General features: G+C 34.5%; 1 protein-coding gene across 2 annotated transcripts in view; it reads right to left on the bottom strand.

The window, feature by feature from the left end:
* The window catches only part of AGPS (alkylglycerone phosphate synthase), a 139,433-nt gene that overhangs the window by 9,344 nt on the left and 104,661 nt on the right, over nucleotides 1-25,428 (bottom strand). For both annotated transcript variants that reach the window (XM_014834063.3, XM_070508160.1), the window contains exons 15-19: nucleotides 23,897-23,966; nucleotides 21,626-21,687; nucleotides 17,867-17,956; nucleotides 12,632-12,731; nucleotides 10,455-10,512 (exon numbers count right to left, since the gene is read on the bottom strand). In XM_014834063.3, coding sequence (XP_014689549.3) covers nucleotides 10,455-10,512; nucleotides 12,632-12,731; nucleotides 17,867-17,956; nucleotides 21,626-21,687; nucleotides 23,897-23,966 — 380 coding nt within the window. The remainder of the gene's footprint in view (nucleotides 1-10,454; nucleotides 10,513-12,631; nucleotides 12,732-17,866; nucleotides 17,957-21,625; nucleotides 21,688-23,896; nucleotides 23,967-25,428) is intronic.

Here is a 25,428-nt window from a genome sequence, read left to right as displayed (position 1 = left end):
CTGTATGTTTGCTTTTATAAGAAATTGCCAAACTGTTCACAGAATAGCTACACCACTTTATGTCACCAGCAGCAATGTATAATTGATCTAGTTTCTCCGCATCCTCACCAGCATTTGATTTTGTCACTATTTTTTAATTTTAGCTTTCTGATAGGTGCATAATGATTTCTCTTGTGGTTTTAATTTACATTCCCTAATGGCTAATGATGCTGAACATCTTTCATGTGATTATTTGCCATCTGTATATCCTCTTCAGTGAAATGATTTTCATATCTTTTGCCCATTTTCTAATTGGATTGTTTGCATTTTACTATTGAGTTTTGAGAGTTCTTTATATCTTATAGACATAGGTCTTTTTTTGGATATGTGGTTTGCACATATTTTCTCCCACTCTGTAGCCTACCTTTTCATGTTCTTTAGAGTCCTTCACAGAGCAAACATTTTTAATTTTGATGAGATCCAGTTTGTCAATTTTTCCTTTAATGGACTGTACTTTTGGTGACCAGTTTAAGAACTCTTCGCCTATCTCTAGAGCCTGAAGATTTTCTCCTGTTTTTTTTTAAAGTTTTATTATTTTATGTTTTACATTTAAATCTATTATCTATTTTGAGTTAATTTGGTAGAAAGTGTGAGGTTTAAAACACAATGTTCTCTTTTTTTTTTGCCTGTGGGTATCCAGTTGCTCCAGTACCATTTGTTAAAAAAGCTAGATGCTTCCTCCATTGGATTTGTCAAAATCAGCTGGACACACTTGTGTGAGTCTATATCTGGATTCTCTATTCTGTTCTATTGATAAACGTGTCTCTCCTCCAATATCACATAGTCTTGATTACTGTAGCTGTACCAATATTCTAAGTCTTAAAATCAGGTAGACTGATTCCTATGACTTTATTTTCTTTATTCAAAACTGTTAGCTATCTAGCTCCTTTGCTTACAAAACAAATTTTGAATAATCTTTTCTATATCTACTAAAAATCTTGCCAAAATCTTGAAAGGAATTGCATTAAACAAATAGATCAATCTGGGGAGGACTGACATCTTTACCATGTTCAGTTTCCTACCAATCCATGAACAGAGTCTCTCCATTTATTTAGGCCTTCTCTGATTTTTTTCATCAACCTTCTATAGTTTTCAGAATACAGATCCTGTATATATTGTTAGATTTATGCCTAAGTACATATATATTTTGTTAGATTTACGCCTATTTCATTTTCTTTGGAGCAACTGTAAATGGTATTGTGTTTTAAATTTCAGTTACTATATGTTTGTTATTAACATACAGAAATCCAAATGATTTTTGCGTGTGCTCTTGTATTCTACAATCTTGATGATCTTGTATCTGTAGATTCTTTGGGATTTTTCTAAAAAGACAATAATGTCATCTATAAATAGTGACAGCTTTATTTCTTCCTTTCCAATTTGTATGTCTTTTATTTCATACTACAGGTTTTTAATAAACAGCCTCAACACTGATCTTTTGGTCATTCTTTTAAGTAGTCTCTTTTTACTTTTAAAGTTTCTGACACTCTTGGATTCTGTTAAGACCACAAAAAAAGCTAAGAGCAGCTGCCCCATAGTTATTCTCTGAACATAGGAAATAATCTTGGTTCAGTTAAGACACCAATATTTAAAGTAAGACTGGTTATATTTAATCAGGTTTTTTACTTCCCAATAAGGGCTTAGTTATAATTTTACCAAATGAACAACTTAAAAACTTAAGTCATAAATTAAAATTAAATACATGGCTGATATAAACTCTGCTGTTTAAACTGACCAGCTCCTCAGTTACAAAAACAAGCACTATGAAGATTAAGTTAAGCAGGCTTTATAATTTCCTATAGCCTCCAGTTCCAGACTACATCTGTTTTCTCTGATATACAAAACCAGAGGTAAAATAGCTCCATTTATCACAGCATGATTGTAGGCAGACAAACCAGTCTGTCTGTTTCCAGATAATGAAAGCAACTGTTATTAATCACAATTACAGGCCAAACTCTCTAAGAGAAATTGCATCAATATTTCCCCAACCTCTAGCCCTTCTACTCTTGAGCTCAAAAATGGTACTGAGAGTGTCACGACACTGCCTGATGGTCAGTAAATAAAGAGGTCAACTTGAGTTTTAAGTTCAGGATGTAAATTAAGAAAAATCTTTTCTACACATTAAAAAGAAGTCATCTGGGCCAGCCCAGTGGCGCAAGGTTAGGTTGGCACGTTCCGATTCTCGGCGGCCCGGGGTTCACCGGTTCGGATCCTGGGTGTGGACATGGCACTGCTTGGCATGCCATGCTGTGGTAGGCATCCCACATATAAAGTAGAGGAAGACTGGCACAGACGTTAGCTCAGGGCCAGGCTTCCTCAGCAAAAAGAGGAGGACTAGCAGTAGTTAGCTCATGGCTAATCTTCCTCAAAAAAAAAAAAAAAAAAGAGAAGAATAAATAAATAAATAAAAAGAAGTCATCTCTCAAAAGCTCTATTATTGATTAAGTTTAGCAGGACAATTAAACCCATTCTATTTAAAATTTATATGAAAACACTTCTGCTTTATGAAACTATACTGAATAGCAAAGGATATTTGAAATTCACAAATCAGATGATTAACTTTAAGCAGAAAAGCATTTACGAAAATACACATTTTTCTGTAACAAATTTTGTAGCCAACGGTGTGAAGGAAATTTATTTCTCTTTCATACAGACTGTAATACAACTGCCTATAAAGTGAGACCAACTGCAGGTTATGATGAAAATACATTAAGACAACTGTTCAATCATATCCCTTGAACATATGGATCTTTTTCAAATAAACTGTAATCCTTTCTTCAATAGTTAGGGCAAGAGTTTAAGAATACAAACCAGAGTTTCACCTGGTGCTGTCTATTGCTTTTATTTTTTAAAAAAGTGACTGTTTTTGAGGCACCTACCATATGCAAGGCACTTTAGACGCTTTACATACATTATCAAATTTAAGTCTTGCAATAATCTCTGAGGGAGGTACTGTTATTCCCGTTTTGCAGATGAGAACACTGTAGCTCAGAGAAGTTATTTCCCTTAGTCACACAGCTGGTTAAGTAAAGAGCCAGAAGTCAAATACAGATTTGATTCCAAAGCCCATGTTCTTTCCCCACTGTTTAAAGGCTGTCAAACTCTTAAGTGTTTTAAGACAAAGTCTGAATGAATCTTACACACACAACACGCATCTGTGGAAGAATACTAAAATGGCTGGTGTTATGTGGTTGTAGAGAAATACACATTATTTTACCTACTTTTCCACTAAATAACTGACTTGGCTAATGCATTTTCCCAGAAATATTATGGAATAAACTGAGCCTTTCCATGATTAAACATGACTCTACATTCAAACCAGGCCTGATTACTAAAGGTTTGAAGTCAATCAGCAATGAGACTAACACTACTCTAACAGGAAAGATTCAGAGCTGTTTGAGAATTTTCAAAAAGGCCCCAAATTCTGTGAGCACTTGGGCACTTATCCACTCCCTTAACATGCGTATTGAGCATTTACTGTGTAGAACAGCCAGTCACTGTGCTAGGGACTGTGGAACACGGTGACGAACACGATAAAGTCAGCAACCTCACTGAACTTATTCAAATAAGGAACACAGAACTACACAAGAGAACAGGGAAGGCACCTCTAAGAAGGTGCCATTATATTAGAGATCTAAACGATGGGGAAGGGAACAATGCAAATCACGGGGGGGAAAACAAGAGAAAGAACATCAGAAAAAGAGGAAACAAATAGCAAAGGCTTTGAAAGGGAAAGATATGTCTGAGGAATAGTAAGAAGGCCAACAGTGCTAGAAGGAAAAAGCAGTAAGAGATGAGGACAGAGAGAGAGAGACATACCATGCCTATCCTTGAAGGTCCTGATAAGGACTTTGGATTTTATTCTGAATATGAGGACAAAACACTGAGTATTAAAAAGATTACTCTGGCAGCAAGACAAATGACAGTAGGGGAGCAGGAGCAGGAGCAAAGAGACCAGTCAGGAGGTTACTGCAGTGGTCCCAGAAGGAAAAAATAGTGACCTATACTAGAGTGTCATGGTGGGGATGCCATCTGGTATTGGGAGTCATCAGCACATAGGGTTTTAAGTCCTGGGACTGAGGTAATCAGTCAGGGAGCGAGTGAACACAGAGAATGAGCTGGCTCTGGGCTGAGCCCTGGAGCACTCCAACATTGAGCAGTTTGAAAGAGGACAAGCTGGCCAAAGGAAAGCATCTTCATTTTACCAGCACATATGAAACATACTTTGCATTCAGGCTTCCCTAGTTTCTTTTTCTAAGCAATAAAAGAAACTAGATAGTTTAGAGTATGTTTCCATGCGGTGATATTTTTGACCACACAGAATATAAAAATATGATAGAAATAAAAGAATTCTATTTAAATAAAGCAGAACCTCTCCATGAATTAATATGTAACCAAACTTTGCCACATTCAAATTCAAGCTAATAATTTCTAAAAATACACTATTTCATGAAACCTGGAATCTTCAACAAACAAAAGTCTATAAGCCTAGAACCTAAAAATGCACATAAATTATACAAGGAGTTTTACTGTAACATGACCTGATTTGCATTTGTTTTTATTACCTGATACTGCTAATGTGTTAGAAACCTACAATAGAAAGAAAGTCAAACTGACTTATGTGCAAGAATTGAGAAAACAATGAAATATCTCTGATGAGGAAATTAAAAGGTTGATTCATTTCTGTTTTTTGTTTTTTTGAGGAAGATCAGCACTGAGCTAACTACTGCCAATCTTCCTCTTTTTGCTGAGGAAGCCTGGCCCTGAGCTAACATCCATGCCCATCTTCCTCTATTTTATATGTGGGATGCCTATCACAGCATGGGCTGACAAGTGGTGCCATGTCTGCACCCAGGATCGAACCAGCGAACCCCGGGCCACTGAGAAGCGGAACGTGCGAACTTAACCGCTGTGCCACCAGGCTGACCCCGATTCATTTCTGTTTTAACATCTAAAGCAGGACAGGTAATTAACTTAATGTCAAAATTAAAGAAGTAGAGATTTTATATTTTAAAAGAAAAACAGTAATGTTTAGTCTTTCATATCCTTTTTTTATTATATGTCTCTTTCCAAAAGCTGTCAATTTCAATCTTTTTAGCTTTTTGCTGATTTTCCCTATTTTAGGCTCTTAAGTAAGATAACAAGAACACTGAAGCAGGAGGACTCGAGTTCAAATTCAAATTCTGGCACTAACAATTATTGTTGATACCTTTGGGCAAGTTACTGTACACTCAGAACCTTAATATATCTTCATTGGAAAGACAAGAATACTACCTACTCCACAGCATTTTGAGCAGAATTAAAGATTAAGTTATGCAGAGCACCTAGTAAATATTTATAGCTTTATAAATGTTAATTCCTTCCCTATCCCATCTCCCTTCTCTTCACTGTTTCAACATTTATAGCATTTTACATGTTTATTAAAGTCACCTTTTGAGTGTTTTTCAAAGAAAAAGGGAGACTTTTGCCTTGGTGAAAGTGATAATGATATCATAATCCTACCAGTTTTGATCAGTGGCCTGTTGAAATGCTACCATATTATTTTACTGGATTCTAAGGTCCTTCAGGGAAAGGACTACCATTCTTTGAAACTCTATTGCCTTGTGGACCAGTAACATTTATAACATGGAAAACATACAACAACGTGAAAAAGCATTAAGTGTACTTCGTATCAAAAATACCACAGAAGCACCTAAATATATAAAGAGATTATTAACAGACATGAAAGGAGAAACAGACAGTAACACAATAATAGTAGGAGACCTTAACACTCCACTTACACCAATGGATAGATCATCCAAACAGAAGATCCATAAGGGAACACTGGCCTTAAATGACAGCTTAGACAAGATGGACTCAGTAGATATATACAGAACATTCCATCCAAAAATAGCAGAATACACATTCTTTTCAAATGCACATGGAACATTCCCCAGGATAGACCACATATTAGGCCACAAAATAAGTCTCAATAAATTTAAGAAGACTGAAACAATACCAAGCATCTTTTCTGAGCTAAAAGATATGAAACTAAAAACGAACTACAGGAAGAAAATCAGAAAAACCATAAATATGTGGAGATTAAACAAAATGCTACTGAACAATGATTAAGTCAACGGAAAAATAAAAAAAATACCTAGAGACAAATAAAAATGAAAATACGCCAAAATTTATTGGAATATGGCAACAGCGGTTCTAAGAGGCAAGTTTACAGCAATACAGGCCTACCTCAACAAACAAGAAAAACCTCAAATAAACAATCTAACAGTGCACCTAAAGGAACTGGAAAAAGAAGAACAAACAAAGCTCAAAATCAGTAGAAGGAAAGAAATAATAAAAATCACAGCAGAAATAAATGAAAGAATAAAAAAACAATAGAAACAAATCAATGAAACCAAGAGCCAGTTATTTGAAAAGATAAACAAAACTGACAGACCTTTAGCTAGGCCCACCAAGAAAAAGACAGAAGGCTCAAATAAATAAAACCGGAAATGAAAAAGGAGAAATTACAACAGATGCCTCAGAAATACAGAAGATTATAAGAGAATCCTATGAAATCAATACGCCAACAAATTGGATAATCCAGAAGAAATGGATAAATTCTTAGAATCATACAACCTTCCAAAACTGAATCAAAAATAAATAGAGAATTTGAATAAATCAATCATGAATAAGGAGACAAAACAGTAATCAAAAACCTCCCAAAAAATAAGAGTCCAGGACCAGATGGCTTTCCTGGTGAATTCTACCAAACATTCAAAGAAGACTTAGTACCTATCCTTCTCAAACTCTTCCAAAAAATTGAAGAGGAAGGGAAGCTTCCTAACTCATTCTACAAAGCCAACATTACCCTGATACAAAACCAGAAGAGGACAACACACACACACACACACACACACACAAAATAGGCCAATATCACTGGTCAACACCAATGCAAAAATCCTCAACAAAATACTAGCAAATCGAATACAACAATACACTAAAAAGATCATATACCATGATCAAGTAGGATTTCTTCCAGGGATCCAGGGATAGTTCAACATCCACAAATCAATCAGCATGATATACCACTTAACAAAATTAAGAAAAACCACATGATCATCTCAATAGATGCAGAGAAAGCATTTGACAAGATACAGCATCCATTTATGATAAAAACTCTCACTAAAATGGGTATAGAAGGAAAGTACGTCAACATAATAAAGGCCATATATGTCAAACCCACAGCTAATATCATTCTCAATGGAGAAAAACTGAAAGCTATCCCTCTTAAGAACAGGAACCAGACAAGGATGCCCACTTTCACACTCTTATTTAACATACGATTGGAAGTCCTAGCCAGAGCAATCAGGAAAGAAAAAGAAACAAAAGGAATTCAAGGGGCCAGCCCAGTGGCGCAGTGGTTAAGTGCGCACATTCCACTGCAGCAGCCCAGAGTTAGCCAGTTCGGATCCCGTGGGTGGACATGGCACTGCATGGCAAGCCATGCTGTGGTATGTGTCCCATATATAAAGTAGAGGAAGATGGGCACAGATGTTAGCTCAGGGCCAGTCTTCATCAGCAAAAAAAGGAGGATTGGCAGATGTTAACTCAGGGCTAATCTCCCTTGGGGAAAAAAAAAGGGATCCAAACTGGAAAGGAAGAATTGAAATTGTCACTATTTGCAGATGATATGATTTTATATATAGAAAACTCTAAAGAATCCACAAAAAAACTTTTAGAAATAATAAATGAATATGGTAAAGTTGCAGGATACAAAACCAACGTACAAAAATCAGTTGTTTCCATACACTAACAATGAAGTAGCAGAAAGAGAAATTAATAAAATCCCATTTACAATTACAACAACAAAAAAATAAAATACTTAGGAAGAAACTTAGTCAAAGAGGTGAAAGACCTATGCACTGAAAACTATAAAACATTGTTGAAAGAAACTGAAGACACAAAGAAATGGAAAGATATCCCATGCTCTTGAATTGGAAGAATTAACATAGTTAAAATGTCCATACTTCCTAAAGCAATCTACAGATTCAATGCAATCCCCATCAAAATTCCAATGACACTTTTCATAGAAATAGAACAAAGAATCCTAAAATTTATATGGAAAAACAAAAGACCCGAATAGCCAAACGAATCTTGAGAAAAAAGAACAAAGCTGGAGGTATCACACTCTCTGATTTCAAAATATACCACAAAGCAATAGTAATGAAAACAGCACAGTACTGGCACAAAAACAGAGACACAGATCAATGGAACAGAATTGAGAGGCCAGAAATAAACCCAATACGTCTATGGACAGAAAATTTTTGACAAGGGAGCCAAGAACATATAATAGAGAAAAGAAAGTCTCTTCAACAAATGGTGTTGGAAACACTGGACAACCACATGCAAGAGAATGAAAATAGACCACTATCTTACACTATACACAAAAATGAACTCAAAATGGATTAAAGACTTGAACGTAAGCCCTGAAACCATGAAACTTCTAGAAGAAAGCCTAGGCAGTATGTTCTTCAAACTTTGCTTAGCAGCATATTTTCAAGTACCATGTCTGACCAGGCAAGGGAAACAAGAGAAAAAATAAACAAATGGGACTACATCAAACTAAAAAGCTTCTGCACAGCAAAAGAAACCATCAACAAAACAAAAAGACAACCTAACAATTGGGAGAATATATTTACAAACAGTATATCTGATAAGGGGTTAATATCTCCAATCTTAGAGGAAAAAGTGCACTGTTGGCTGTTGACATGTACCAAAAGGTGAAACTGTGGGCTATAGAAAGAAAATTTTATTTTTCTTCAAACAAGTAATTCTGGCAAAAGTACTATGCCTCCTCCCTCCATACAATCGATTTAGAATGAAGAACATATCATTACTTCATGATAGTATGTTTTTACAAGTTCCTCACATACTAATAAAGTGGCATCCTGAAATAGAATATATAAAAAAGATTTTAAATAATGTACATGGCTTTCTGAACATTTTAAGGGAAGGTGCTAAAAAATCTAAGTATCTTTATGAAATACCCCATGGTTAAATTTGCAAAATTAGGTTTAGACTTTCAGATTCATCAGAAACTTTTAATTCCACTTGAGAGGTTTCTAATACCCACTTTCCTCCTTTTTTTCATTTTTGTCATTCTAACATTCCTTAGATAATCTCCATCAAAAGATAATAAACAGGAGGAGGAGGGAAAGAATAAATTCATTCACTTCAATGCTTATCAGTCACTAAGTGAGAAATTTATTTGTAGGGGTTGAGAAAAAAGTAAGGTGATAGCAAAACATTAAATTGGTACAAAGATGCTGGGAATTGTCTTTCAATTTCATTCATCCACATTAGCAATCTTCTCTAGGCCTGGCTATTATGTTTTCTGGACACAGATCCTCTATAGCCCAAAATCTTTTTTCACGAAAATTCTTTCATTCATCCTACATGCATGTACAGAGGGCTAACTGGGCCCATGCACTGTTCTAGGTACTAGTACACAGCAAAAAACAAAACTGAAGTACCTGTCCTCATAGCTAATTTTAAGAAATATAAAGATATAGCATGCTGGATAATGCTAAATGCTATGATGGAAAAATCAAACAGGGAAAGAGGGATATGAAGAATCCAGGGCAGAGGAGGAGTTGAATTCTTAAATTCAGTGGTCATTTATCCTCACGCTCCTCCCTAAAAAAAATTAAAATTTAAAAATCTACACGTAGGTATTTTTGTAAGCACCAAATTATATTGCAGGACGTATTAAGAACAAATTTCTATTACAGAAAATAGTTGGATAACCTTAAAAATTATAATTTTAATGGAAGAATGGCCATTGTTTAACTTTTTAAAAATTGCCTCATATCACTTTTATAAGCCTGCTAGTAACATAGGTAGATATATCTTTTATTTGTGATGTGATCAATCCTATGATAAAACTTAATACATACCACAATGTTCACCAAGTAATCAGAAAATAGCATTAAAATCTTGAAAAGATTTTTTTCATATCTTCTCTTGACTAATTTGATGAATTTTGGATGGGCAGAACAAACAGCTCTTCAATATATGGTACAACTGATGTCCAGCTACATTCAATAGTGACTGAAAAACATTTATGTAGGGTTTTTTTCCCTTTGAAAACTTTTGCTGTAATGGGGACATATCTCTCAGGCAAGCTGAGCTATTCTTGGGTAACATGAAATTCCCTGAGAACTCAGAAGGCTGCTTCCTTATCGAGGCAAGCTTGCCAAGTCAAGCTTCTGTTGGTTACTACCACAACCTAGACTACCTCAGTGACGGACATAAAAACTTCCAAGAAATCTGAAGTGCTCTCAAATTACTCAGTTTATGACTCTTCCCAGCATTTTATAAAACCAAATATTTTTAACAGTAGGAATATTAGAAATTCTATCCCCAAAAAATACCTCCATGGTGATGCGACAGGCTCCCTCCATTAGCGAGGATTTCTTCTCTAGCAGCTGCCTGTATTTGGAGAAAATACGACAAACAGTTGCTACTTAGATTTCACTTTGAAGTGAAAGAGTAAGACCCAGCTCCCAAAGGAGGCACATACTTCCTGGGTTAAATAATAAACTAGAAGCCTAATTTTCCTTTTTCCCTAGGTTAACTACATTCAAAAAGCAATTAAAATATACAGCCTAGCTTTATTAGTTTTTTTCTAGTGAGTAGTCACAATGTCTACTACAACAGTCACTTTGAGATTCCAGAAAAGAAAAAGAAGGCAAAACGATCAATTCAGCAGCACTAAATTGTTAATAATAAAAAAAATTTCATGAAGACAGAGTCTAGTCCTATTCAGCAGTAAACATCTCACTATATCAACAAACACTAGTAACCGACATTTATTGACTGCTTGTTCTACGTCCAGAAAAGTACTAAGCAATTTACCCACAGTAACTTATTCTCACTATAGCCTTATGGAATAATTATAATTACTCCTATTTCACAGATAAAGAAAACGAGGCTTAGATGCTTAAATTACTCACTTAATATCATACAGTGGGCATCGGACTCAAGATTACTTACAAAGCTATCAGGGATCAACCATAAAAGCTGTTATGGAGAACATTTCTTAGGTCAATGTCTTGGGACAAATTACTTGTCAGGCCTATGGATATCTAAGTGTGGGGAAAAAACCCTCGTTTTATCCTCCTAACATGTTAGGCCCTGACTAGGCTCCCTATAGAGCACAAAGGTTAGAAAGATTAACACTTAAAGCAAAATACAGAATGACTGACGTGCAGGGTGAAAAAAGGGTAACAGAAACTGGAATTACATACAATTTCTGAGTATACAATAGCCATGAGGTGAAATATTTACAGTACCTTTAACCTCTCAGAATTACTCGGGTATGGATAAGCCATCAGGCGTTCGGGCCCAGATGGGACAGATGGACCACATCTCATTGCAAAGTAATTTATAAGAATCCTCATCACTTAGGATTTAGGATTTTTCAAATGAATCATAAATATGGAAGCCCTGCTCTAAGAGATTATATCTTCTAACAAATTATTTTAAATAAAGCAATAGCTACCTGAAATCAGGAGCACTTGGAGAATGGCAGTTTAGACTGGGAAAGAAGGAATAATTTCACTCTTGTAGTACTACAGGGACGGGGCCTCTGGGTAGCCAGAGGGCAATACTGAAACACTGAAAGGCTAAGGTGATGGGAAAGTAACCGAACTTGTGTAGGTGATAGACATGCTCATCATTTTGATTGGAGTGATGATTTCAGAAGTGTACACATTAAGTCAAAACTTTAAATAAGTGCTGTTTACTGTATTTCAGTTATACTGCAAAAAAGCTGTAACAACAACAACAACAAAAGGTTGGGGGAGGCATAGGAGGGAGCCAACCAAACCCTATCTGTGGTTTAGGTCTAAAAGTGTGCCACTGAAAATCACCCTGTGGGACTATCTTCGGCAGGCATGCAATACCGTTAAAACCCTAGGGCACCCGAGGTTTTAACAAAGCTCAAGTCTCTTCTTGGTTCCTCCACAGTCTAGTCTGTTTCTTCAACTCTAGGTACACTTGCAATGAAAAATACTGACCATCAAACAGAAGGCTTTATAAAAATTAGAAGCTTAAGGCCATTTAAGAAATGTAATAGAAACTGCTAGCAAATGAACCTCAATAGACTACATACAGTTTTAGCAAACAAAAAATTATAAACCTAGAATAAGGACATTACAGCAACATAGACCAGGAGCATTAGGGCTGCTGACCTCAACAGCAGCCACCACCTGAGATGGATGGGCTGCCAAAGTGGTATCAAGGATTCCTACAGTTTGTATTTAGTTTTATCAGGTATTACATACTGTAAGTAACAATCAAAGAAGCACAGGCTACAGAACATTAATTTTAGACTATTAATTCTAAAATATGTAGAGAATATTAATTTTAAGCTCACAATTCAGTATACAATCCAGTGCAGCAAATATGCTTTTTATTTCTATGGGCTATCAACCAGGTAAGCCACGAGTGATTAAAGAGACTCAAACTAAACATTCATAAATCGATAGTAAAGTTTATTTAAACTAATACAAGTATCAAAGAGCTATATTCATGGATGTAAAATTACCTCGGTCTGTTCAAACACAGTCAGTGGGTCACTTATTCCCCTGTAGTTAAAGGCAAAGTAGAAATAGACACATGCACCTGCATCATATGTCTGCGTCACCCTAAAAAACAAACAGACAAAATCCCCGCAAGGCTTTAAGTTAAGTGAAATCAGATATAACATCTAGAAACTTAAAGGCAAGATCATCGGAATGATTTGCTTAAGCCACTCTCTCATTCTCTACCCAGACTCCTACTCCATGGAAGCAACACAGATTGGCTGGATGAAGGATCTATAGGAACTAATTGCACTATTTCTTACAATTTTGCTAAGTCTGGATTATCATCCAAAAAAAGTTTAAATTTAAAAAAAAAACAAAAAAAAGTTAAATTTAAAAACAATGTAAATGTTTCTCCAATTGCCCTGAAATAAACAAAACCCCACCATTCACACTTTCATTCTCAGAAAGAATTTTTTTTTTCATGAAGTATCTTGCAGTTAAAGACAGTCCCAAAACAGACTAAGTGGAACTTGGTGATCCATTGTATCTTCTACAGTTTCTCAAAGTTAACAGAAATAAGTATGAGAACTTAAAACTAGGAAACAAGAGAAACGTTCAAATACCAAAAATGATTAGACTGGGTAAACTACAGCATTCTCCACCAAGTTCACATGAAAAATTAGTATGACTTTGAAAACAAATTGAATGATCATATCAAACGCAGTGACGTGACCTTAAAATAGTGTCTCTGAAGGTTTTTTATACTCTGGGTCCCCTAAGTGTGCATGTTGTGTGTGATTACATAAGATATCAAGAATGTTAGATTATGAAATCATAATCTGATATATATTTGGGCTTTCAAAATGCAATTAGATGAAGCATTTAAAAGGGAGCTAAGGTAATCATAGTCAAATCTCTGAATGCAATTTACAGAGGTTCCCACAAAGAATTTAATTTAACAGAAGGAGCAAATACAGAAAAAATACTCTTTTTACTACACAATACAAATAGAATCTAATCTAAAATTTTAATGGCCTTTTAGGCCAAATGTTAGGTGCCTGAGAACAGAAGAAATGAACTGTTTAACAATGCTACTGTCAATTTGCCAGCTGTGTTTTTCTTCTAGTGTTAATCACACCCATAAAAAAGATCGCTTGAATGTTTACATTTTAAGTACCAGATTTACAAAGTTTAAGAAAAATGGAGAACCATTTTGACTATGAGGACATTATCACTAGGAATAACAAACTTAAAATAAATTTAAAGGATACATGAATGAAATGAGTTTATAGAAATTAGTAAAATATACATTACTCATATGAGAATCATTAATATCAATAAACAGAAAATGTAACTAAATATTAATAGAGCAGTGCCATCTTCCAATAAATCCAGGATCTATATTATACAGTTCCGTTTTTGTAGATAAGTAGGCTTCTAAAGTTACAACACAACTTGACTGATCAGTATTGCCGGCCTGGTGGCGCAGTGGTTAAATTCACACGTTCCGCTTCTTGGCGGCCTGGGGTTCGCCGGTTCTGATCCCGGGTGGGGACATGGCATTGCTTGGCAAGCCATGCTGTGGTAGGCATCCCACATACAAAAAGTAGAGGAAGATGGGCACGGATGTTAGCTGAGGGCCAGGCTTCCTCAGAAAACAGAGGAGGACTGACAGTAGTTAGCTCAGGGCCAATCTTCCTCAAAAAAAAAAAAAAGACAAAGTAGAAATAATGAAAACATCTTTTGGAAAACTTCAATTTGGGTCCATTTCACAAAGTGACTCAGATATAACACCTTTTAATAGATCAGTTCTATCATTTAAGCACTTAAACACCAACCTCTTACAAAATCATGGGGACAAGTGACAGTGTGGCTGCCAAAGTCATTATATTATTCTTCAATTTCTAAAAATCTTTTGAGCTCTACACTTTCAGAGTACTTTACTTGTATTAGAATCACTGGCTAAGAATTCCTTCCCATAAAATTTCTTCACAAAGTTTAGGGTTAAAATTTCTATTCCAATATACAAAGTGCCTTTTAATGGATAGAAATGAAATACAGTTATGCGCTGCTTAATGGTGGGGACACGTTCTGAGAAATGCATCATTAGGCGATTTCATCATTGTGTGAACATCATAGAGTGTACTTACAGAAACCTAGATGGTATAGCTTATTACATACCTAGGCCGGATGGCAAGAATCTTATGGGATCACCATCATATATGTGGTGCATCACTGACCAAAATGTTACGCGGCACATGATTGTAAATGAACTCAATAAATGCACCCTACAACTGAATTATTTTCCTTGGGATCTTTGATTTCAATGAGATATATAATTATTTAAAATTAATTTTGGAATAGCTTTTTTAAAAACTAGTTTAAAGAATACATCCCACACATTCAACATATACATTCAACACAGAATAATTCCCTTGGCCACATTAAGCAGTTCAAATCAAACTAAACTAAAATCAAACTCTAGTTAAATGTTAGGTTAATCAAATATAAGCTGTAAGAACTATATTTAAAACTCCTATTTATCAAAACCATTCAAATAACTAGACTTTGCACATTCTAAACTTTGGTTTTCTAAGATGATCACAGAAGCTGAGCATACAAGCTTTTATCAGAAAATCATTCTCAAAAAAATAGGTACTTAACAAATGACATGGCCAGTTTAGTCTATGTATACCAATTCTATCTCTGCTACAACACGTAATGAAGATCCTTAGGCCTACCTTCTGAAGAACTAAGACTTAAGTGTTACTACAGAAGGTGTTCTAAGGCAGAATATCCCAATCACTTTCACTAAGTAGTGGTTTATCACAATGACACTTTTATAATGGAAGAGGAGAAGTCTCGAGAGATGCTGACTAGGGAGGTGAGCAGAAGGAAGGAGTGACAAAATCTGCTAAGTTACTACTTGACAAAATAAAGGAATAAGAACTCTCGGCTACAAAAGAACAGATTCAATTATTTAAAGTGTTTCAAACTTCACTGGTAATAAATGATTTATGGATTATTAGGGCTGATTTTTTGTCAGTGTTTTACTAAGAGGCCTGACAGACTAGACCGTCAGAAGAAGAACCAAGTATCAGTCAGGGTTGATAACGTAAATAAATTTTTTTTCTTAGATTTTAAGATAAAAGGTTCATTTTTAAAGATACCTCCAAATTAAAAAAAAAAAAAAGAACATGTACATTCTTACATCTTTATTTGGAAAGGTTCTAAGACCAGTCACTAAGCCACCACTAGCTTTACCAAGATTTTTACTGTACAGAACAAGGCCCCTATTTTCCCTTCCTTCAGATATATCAAATGCCCAGCCAATAATCTCTAAAAATCCACATTTTTGGGTTTTACATTCTCTGATTCTACCCCGAATATACTTGTTCTAAAACAAGTTAATACATAGACTTGACTTGGTACTTCCTGAAATGCTCTTCAAACCCTGACTCTCTCTCCCACAAAGAAGCAGAAGAAATAATTTCAAGGAGATCTTTCTGATTAACATGAACAGTTAATGTGTAAGAAAGATGATTTCCTCACATCTCATGGTAGAATTTTACTTTCTTACCCAGCAGAGGCACGATTTAGCAAATTCTAAAAGATACCTGTCCCAATGGGGGCAATAAGTAGAACTAAGAAACACAATATGGTAGTAGGGAAGTACAAAATGAGAGAGTGTAAAGATAGAGAAAAGAAGAAAAAAATCATAGGAAATAGCAGTTGAAAGAGTATAGAAGTATTTCTAGTCTTGCAAAGCAAAGGAAATTACCGTGCTATGTCAAAACACCAAGAGGGTTTAACAATTGGATGACTTCATAAGGATTTGGCATTGAGAAAGAAAAAAAAATACCCAGATTTTCCTTACTAATACTAGTATGGATTGTCTACCATAACCTTAATGTAATTATATCACAATAATAGATGGCATTTATATAGCCCTTCTAGGCTTTCTCGTTTCATTCTTATAACAGTCCCATCAAGTAGATGGTATTACCACTAATCTACTAATGATCTACTAATCTACTAATGATAAATTTAGAGCTCAAAGAGATTAAATTACTAACAAACAGCAGAACACTGCCTTAACCCTTAGACACACGTACTGTTACAAAACAAAGAAACTACCAATAAAGACATTACACTATTTCCAAAATTTCCCATATTTATTCATGCTTATATTGCAAGTTTTTACGTTTCTATAATAAATATTGGCATTATGTCCTTGAAAACCACACACCCAAGCACACCCCCACACACGAAAAAAAAAGAGAAGCAATTACATAATGCAGAACAGAATGTTCAATAACCTTTAAAGTGCTGGATTGCTACTGTATCATTTACTTTATGGCCCCTGTTCTCATGATCTGTCCTAATTTCCCTTTATTCTCCCTTCCAGTTAATCCTGTAACTTTTTAGAGAAGTCAAATGCTTGATTCAATCCTGATACATTTAATCTTTTGGTGTTTACACAGAAAATTAGTGTCAAAAGATTGAATACAAAGTGCCTTTTCTCAAGAATACCTCCTTTTGGGCTGTGGCTATTTTACAAAGAGGACAAGGTCATCAGTTAACCATGATCAAATATGGAAGACACTAGCTACATGTGGTGTTTTAAATTTAAATTATTTGAAATCACATAAAATTTAAAATTCAGTTCCACAGTCACACTAGCCACATTTCAACAGCTCAATAGCCACATGTAGTTTGTGGCTACCATACCGAACAGGGCAGAAAGAGAACATTTCTATTATCGCAGAAAGATCTATTGGAAAGCAACAAGTTACTCTTCATTTGGATCTTTTGTTCCACTCACTCCTTTATTCCACACCCATTCATTTAATCCACAACTAAAAAATGGTTAAACTGCTTTTTCTCTGTTGAAGAAAGAGCTATGCTGACTGTGTATATAATTTATAGTTTCTTGACTATGTATGTAATTTATAGTTTCAGTGAATGAAGGAGTCCTTCTCTTATTCCAGGAGCTCAGACATCTGGCTCTTCACTGCCATGCTGTCCAGATAGGGTAGAAGGCTCACTCAAGAAAGGGTGTTCTACTCCTAAAGGGCTCAGGACTACTGTAAAATCGTAATGGCACAATCCTAACGAGGTGGTAAGTGAAGTTGAGAAAGGCTTGCTAAGTGGAATAGACTGAAGCTTTTCCTCAGCTGGCAAATTACACTACTCCATTAATTAAAAACTAGTTTTTTTCCAGAATAAGAAATATAAGTATAAAAAACACTCACCTGCATGTAGAAAGAGGAGCAAACTGAACACCCTTCTCTTTGCATTCTCTTGTTATTCTTTCTTTTACATTTCTACAGAGATCTACAACCCTAGAAAACATAATTGAATACAAAATTAAGTTTTCAAGTAAGTTACAAAAATTCTAATAAATGCTGGTTTATCTGGCATCCTTCAAGTCAGAAATTCTCTTAACTAAAACTTTCATACTTATTCCTCCAAGAACGAACAAGCTTTGATCATTCAAACTGAGTCTTCTATTCAAGAGAATACTCAAATCTCCTGAAGGTAGTTTTCTATACTGAGGAAAACCCAATTTCAAAATAAATTTAATTGTAAGACTTTAAAAGCTTTGAAAAAAATCAATCTATATCCATGGCTAACAAGTATTCCTTAATTTAAAAATAATTTAATTAATAATCATGTTATACAAATGTTCAATAGCCTATTCTCAAGCACTGAGCTAAAATCCAGTTCAACAGAGACTTACGAGGCATGAACTATGTGTAAAGTTATGCTAGACTGTTTGATATTAAAAGTCAATGAAAACAGACCAGTGAGGGACAGTTCTTAAAGGGGATGAGGGATTGATAATATTTAATAATACTGATCTATTTTTTAATGTGAGCTGTAATGTAATATTATAACCACATATTTTGTTTCATTGGGAAAATAAAACTCTTAAGGTATATATAAGCCATTTTATTCTCCAATAAACATCCTGGCTGCATACTGACACTGATTCTGGGCTTCAAACTTTAGTCTGTTTAAAATCTGGAGAACTTTTCTTTGAAAAGATAAAAGAATCTCAGAAGGCTGGCCTATTTCTAGTCTTAAGACTTATTTGACTATGTGAGAACCAATTTGATAAAAATAACATTTAAATGGATTATGCTTTATAAAACACATTGAAGTTATCTTTATTTCCAATAAGAATAAAGAACATATGATTAAACTATAAATATGAAAAAGGTTTTAGTGTTTTATTAGCATGTCAAATTTTATTTTTATAAATGTAGTATCTGGAAGATTTATAAATTCTAATTTTACTAAATTCTGCTTTATTCTATGAGAGATACGGGCAAATACAATTTATCAATGTTATCTATGCCTCATTTATGGAATGATAAGGATGCATGTTTTTAAAACATCTCTTGCAAAGCACTTAGACTACTGAAATTTAATGTGTCTTTAATTTGAAAAACCAACTTATGAAACAAATACTTTAAATATAAATATAGGGCCAGCCCCATGGCCTAGCGGTTAAGTTTGGCACGCTCCACTTTGGTCACCCAGGTTTGGCTCCTGGGCACAGATGTACACCACTCATTGGCGGCCATGCTGTGGTGACAACCCACATACAAAATAGAGGAAGACTGGCACAGACGTTAGCAAATCTTCCTCAAGTGAAAAGAGGAAGATTGGCAACAGATGTTAGCTCAGGGCAAATCTTCCTCAGCAAAAAATAAATAAATAAATAAAAATAAAACCTACTAAGCTTTAATAGCTACGGGGGTTAAGAATATTACAAACTTATAAAAGTAACAAGTTCTTTATCATGACTCCAGAAAATGGAATTTAAGTGCTACATAATAATACATAATAGTAATAATGAGGAAGAAAGGGGACAAAGAATAGCACTGGACGGTTATAACCCTCAATGGGATACTTTCTAGAAATGATTTGTAGAGAGGGAATTCTAAAAGTATTCTCCCACAGAACTTGTGCAAAGGTCAATACAATCCTTTTGGACCAATCATTATATAAGAGATAAACATAACTGTGTATTCTTTTAAATTCTTACCTGACCTATTAGCAAATTTAACACTGTTGACCACTTCCTCCTTGAAAAAAACTTCCCTGGGCTTCTCTCACATCACTAGTTTTCCTCTAAATCCTCTAGATATGATTCCTCAATCAATTTTGCTACTTCTTGTTTGTATAACTATCCTTTAAATCCTGGGGTTCTCTGGGCTTCTTTCTTTGGCTCTCTTTTTTTTCCTTCATCCTTACTGTCTCTATACCCACTCCTTTGGTTTTAATCACAAGTCTCATGCTGGTGTCTCCAAAATCTTTAAATTTCCAACTCAGACCTTTTAGACAGCCATTTTCATAGGCTGCATTCTTACACTATTCCAGAGTTCACGCACAGGACTCTAGGCAGACTATTCATTGAGCACCTAACAGGTGTAGTCACCGTTCTAGGGCCACTGAGGAATACACAAAAACTAGTAAGGTGATGAATCCCTCAAGACACTGAAAGCCCAAGCAACCTAATAATGTATGAGAGTTGAAGACCCTCATCCCATGGGTTGCTGCTAAACGTGGTCTCTACCCAGCCAAAGGTGTGAAACAAAATGGGTTGCTAAATGGGTAGGAATGTAGCTGCTTTCCCTTAACGTTTTTTTATTAAAACTTCAGCTAAGGAAGTTGTTTTAAATGGAAACAAACCAAATATGTAACCCTGTTTAAAAGAGATATTGTCAGTGAGTCAATTAAACAAATATATAAGTATATACAAGGAAAGAAGAAAGAGAAATGAAAACATAGTGCATGATTAGCTTCCACAGTTAGAAGAATAAAAAGACAAAATGGCAATCATCAGTTTGTAGTAACTGATGACAAGGAAATTCATAAGACTGAAGAAGTAACACTACACTAGCCCACTTTCTCCAGCAAGGAAAGGGGTTAAAGACTCAAGTGGTCTCTGAGACAACTATCAACAGTGGCCAAACTACATCTCCTGTTCAAAAGCGTCAGATGGTGACGAGTGGATAATTCTTTTTATTTACAAGATTTATTCCCCTTAAAATTGAACTTAACTAAATTTAGCATCAAAAATTGTGAATAACAGATTGACACTATAATTTAGTTATTATCTTACAACACAAAGAATATCAGCATCGACGTACCAAAAGTCATAAACTACAGAAGATGAAGACTGAATGGAGAAAAGTAAAAAGTTTTCTGAAGGAGGAACAGAAGACGCTAGGGTAGAACAAAAATGTTAAGATATGTAATATCTAAAAGGTGGATTCATGCGGATTTGTTATATCCTATATACCTTATGGTAGATTTAAAATAATTTGTACATTTTATAAATAAAAAGTAAAATGTAAGGTATACTAGAATAAAATGTACTAACAATCTCAAGAATTATTACTGAATGAGTTAACTCACAAGTCCATTTTTAATAAAACAACTTCATATTTCCTAATCAGTTATTATTAATTCCCTAACCAATATTTGTATGTGTAATTTAAAAATAGAAACTGTACAAAATTTCTTAAATTGGATTTCTTTCAGAAATCACTTAAATGCAGGTTAAGACCTTGCTTAATAATACATATACAAATATCAAAAGCTAAATGATGTATTACAAAAGAAGATCAACAGGTTTTACAATTTGGGAGGACTTTTTAGACAACATTTAAGCATACTAATCACATAAGAATTTAAATCAAAGCTAAGTAAAACCAATAGTGACATTTAATGTTCAATAAGATTTGTTAAAATGTAAACTTCAATAATACCTTCCTTCTACGTGACATGGACAAATTTGCCTAAAACTGAAAAAATGGTTTGCAAAAATAACATTCTAATGAATTTAAATATTAAGATAGTAATTTAAATAAAAGTGATTCCGTTTCAATGTTTTTTAATAAAATTTTAAAAGTTTACATAATCACACACAAAGATATATTACTTCAGCAACTCGTATAGCATATTTTAATAATATCAAGCATTTTATTTCATTTTACCTGTCCCAAGGAGCGGAAGTCTCAAAAGATTCTCCTAATACATAGTATTCCAAACCCAGGTCCTGTTAAGACACATACACAAAAATCAAGAAATTCTAACAGATGCAGAAGAATCAATGATACACTAGTATTTCATCTAATTGTTAGCATTACATGTTTCTAATTTAACCACCATGGCTCTTTACTATCCACCTGATAGGAGCACTGGAAAGTGGCCCCAAGAGTGAGCTATAACCTCCGGAGGACAGGATCTTTGTCTGTCGTCTTCTCCTCTGTACCTTTGGCACCAGGCAGAGTGCCAGACATAGTAGGAACTCAAATCTTTCTCCAATGAATGGCGTCTCTAGCCAGTAACTATGTACGTGTAGAGAATATTAGCAGAACAGATTTTCAGTGGTCTAAGCAGTAAATTAACCAATATCAAAAAGCGGTCATCAGGATCAAAGGAACAGGGAGGGGGGATTCGGGGGGAGGAGGGGAGAGGAAGTAGGACTAGAGGAAGGAGACGATAGCTCCCTTTCTTAAAATCAATTTCTAGTTAAAAACAAATTAGAAAACATACGGCCTCTCTTTGTTGTGACTGAATAGATAGAACATCTGGAAGCACCTCTGCTAGGAAAATATATTTTATAGTACAGAAGATATAATGCTCATATGATAAGTAACTTACAATACTAATTTCTTTACCCTGAGTACAAGTGTTTTAATATTGAAACTGGAAAGAGCAATTTACAAGCCACCACAGAATTGCACAGATATGAAAGAAGATTTTATAAGGTAGCAAAATTAATACATATTAAGTTTTCACTTCTAGTAAAATGAATCACTTTAACTTTTCCTGGTTGGCAGGAAAAATCCCCCAAGTTATGGATCTGAAATGTGTGTTTTCTCTCTTACGCATTTATTTATTCAGTAAACATATATTTGGTGACAATAAAATAAAAAATAAGATAAAACAAGTAACCTCTCCCCCCAAAAAAATCTCTAACTTGCTTTTGATTCAGCTTTAACATTAACTGGAACATTAATAATAAGAAACTTACTCCAAACTGTGTCTGTGCTGTACTTATTACAGTTAATTTCATTTTCTAGAATTCTGAATTTAGTATTATGGGAAAATGGCCAATATCCTTAGAGAAAATGCCTAACAAACAAAATTTTATGTATACCCAAAACGTTTACTATTGGAGAACTTGGGGTAGTGACAGTCTATGGAGGTAAAAGTTATTTATAAGACCTCAAATCATTTATTGCCTTTCATGGTCTATAAATCTGTTAATCACAATTCCCAGCACAGTGCACATGCAATAAACGTACTTTTCCTCATAAGCATGGGGGGGTGACAGGAAGACCTACATGCTTCAAATTTACTGCAATCTAAAATTTAGATCTTACCTAGAATTAAATTATTTTTAAAATGAGAACACAATTCAAGCTTTCTTAGAGAAGTACAAAAAACCCTTACATAAGCTTATATAAGTATTTCCTTCAGAACAATTTCCAAGTAAAAAATTATCTGGGGAAGCCAAATTCTCAACAGGATATTTGAGAAATGACGTTTTAATATAAGACCCTTTAAATTACATAACAAGCTATATTTTTAAAAAGTAACTCTAGCAATAGCAGAAAACAATTAAGAAACTTGAGTTCGTTACAGCCAAAGTAGAAAAATAAAACAAAATAAATGAACAAATGAATAAACTTTCAAAAGAATACTCCATATCAACAAGCATAGCAAATTCTTGAGGTTAACACGACTAAGAAAGTTTCTCACAAATAGAAAATCTAGAATTAAAAAACTTTTAGAGCTCAAATATACACAAACTATTTCTTTAATTCTATATAGTAATCATCATCAGTGAACTAGTAAGTACTTGGAATAAAGTTAAACAACAACTTTTAAAGACAGTGAAAGAAAGATTTACATATCTGTAATACAGATTATGGATCAAGTGAGGAATGTTACTAAATAAGACAGCTTGATTCCAACCAAGCAATGTTAGGAACGGCACATTCAGCTTCCAGACAGGGAAAGGTTCCATTCTTTTAAAGAGCAGAAGGACCTATTAAATAATCTTTAAATTTCTCAAAACCATATATGGAAGGGTTAATTGGGCTTCTAAAGATTTACAGCTAATTCTGGGTTCATGTAAAAGGATGGGCTAAATTATAGTAGGTTAAAATTTAAGAATATAATAATTTTATTCACTCAAATTAAGAAAAAGTATTGTTTACAACACAAATTGACAAGGGAAATAAGAGATAACTTACCCGAAGGTATGCAATGACATAGGTCAGCAAATAACCTCTCTGTCCATTGTCTTCTCCAGCTGCTAATCCACTGTAATTACAGAACGAACAATATATTTCAAATGAACTAATAAAAATATACAAACCTGACAAAACTGATATGACATCTCAAGATAACTGCTTAATAGATTAACATATATTACATTGCATCTCATTTTTATTTTAATCTCATTTATCATAAATATATCAAAGAGCTATCAAAAGAATTAGCTTCGATAAGAAAAATCTGAAACAATGTTAACATTTCAGTTTGGTGATTAATTTCAAACTTTGATCCACCAAAACTAATAAAACTGACTCATAGGAACTCAATCATATTGTCAACAGAAAATCAGCCATGAGAAACAAGCTTAAGTAATCTTCATAAACATAGCAAGTTAACTTAAAATACACTTATTTTATTTATACTATATTCTACTCATAAATTCATGTATTGTTATAGTCTTATTCATACATAAAGATGTACAATGATTGACTAGGATCTTCCAAATACCAAGAAGTTTCTTGAATACTTGAGCACACAGTGTTTGGAGTATTAGATATGGTGTTTATTTTATGGAACTTATGACTTAAATGAGAGACAAAATATACTTAAACAGAAATATTAAAGTTTATGAAGCAACATATAGACAAGTACAAGACCAAGAGGTACGGTCTTATTACCACAAACACATGAGCTATCCATTTCAATTTGAAAGCAGTTTTATCCATAGAAACTGAGATCTAGTCACAATTAATCCCATATAACATAATCCAGTCCAAATGCTCTGCTTTGTGAGAGTCATTCCTATTTTAAAAGACTATGAATGATTACTGATTTCTACTACTTCAGTGAAGAGTTTTTAATTTTGCTTTTTTCCATCATCAGGCAGAAATTAAATTTTAACTTTTTGTTTTGTTTCATTTTTTGAAGAAGATTAGCCCTGAGCTAACATCACATCTGCCGCCAATCTTCCTCTTTCTGCTGAGGAAGACTGCCCCTGAGCTAACATCCATGCCCACCTTCCTGTATTTTATATGTGGGACGCCTGCCACAGCATGGCTTGCCAAGTGGTGTGTAGGTCTGCACCCAGGATCCAAACTGGCAAACCCTGGGCCACTGAAGCAGAATGTGTGAACTTAATCCCTGCACCACTGGGCTGGCCCCAAATCTAGCCCCAAATTTTAACTATTTTCAGTTAACAAAATAAAACCCCAACCTCACAAAGCACCCACTAAAAGAATCCCTCAATAAAGCCACATAAAAAGAAAAATATCTTTTCCCACGACTTTCTTGGATCACAAATTGATGATTAACTTTTATGTCTCTCTTCTCAATACCCTTACTGCACCTCCTTGGCTTCAGAACACTAAACCCTTAATCACGGTGTCGCCCAAGACTCAGGTCTTGAGCCTCTGTGATTTGAGCCTCTTCTGGAAGAATAATTTCTCTTATGGCTTCAGTTAACACCTTATACTTAAATCCTTTCTTCCTGGCAAGTTTTCCTTGGATT

The sequence above is a fragment of the Equus asinus genome, chromosome 4 (genome assembly GCF_041296235.1).
Source record: "Equus asinus isolate D_3611 breed Donkey chromosome 4, EquAss-T2T_v2, whole genome shotgun sequence".
Classification (NCBI taxonomy): Eukaryota; Metazoa; Chordata; class Mammalia; order Perissodactyla; family Equidae; genus Equus; species Equus asinus.
This window is presented reverse-complemented; position numbering and strand designations above follow the sequence as displayed.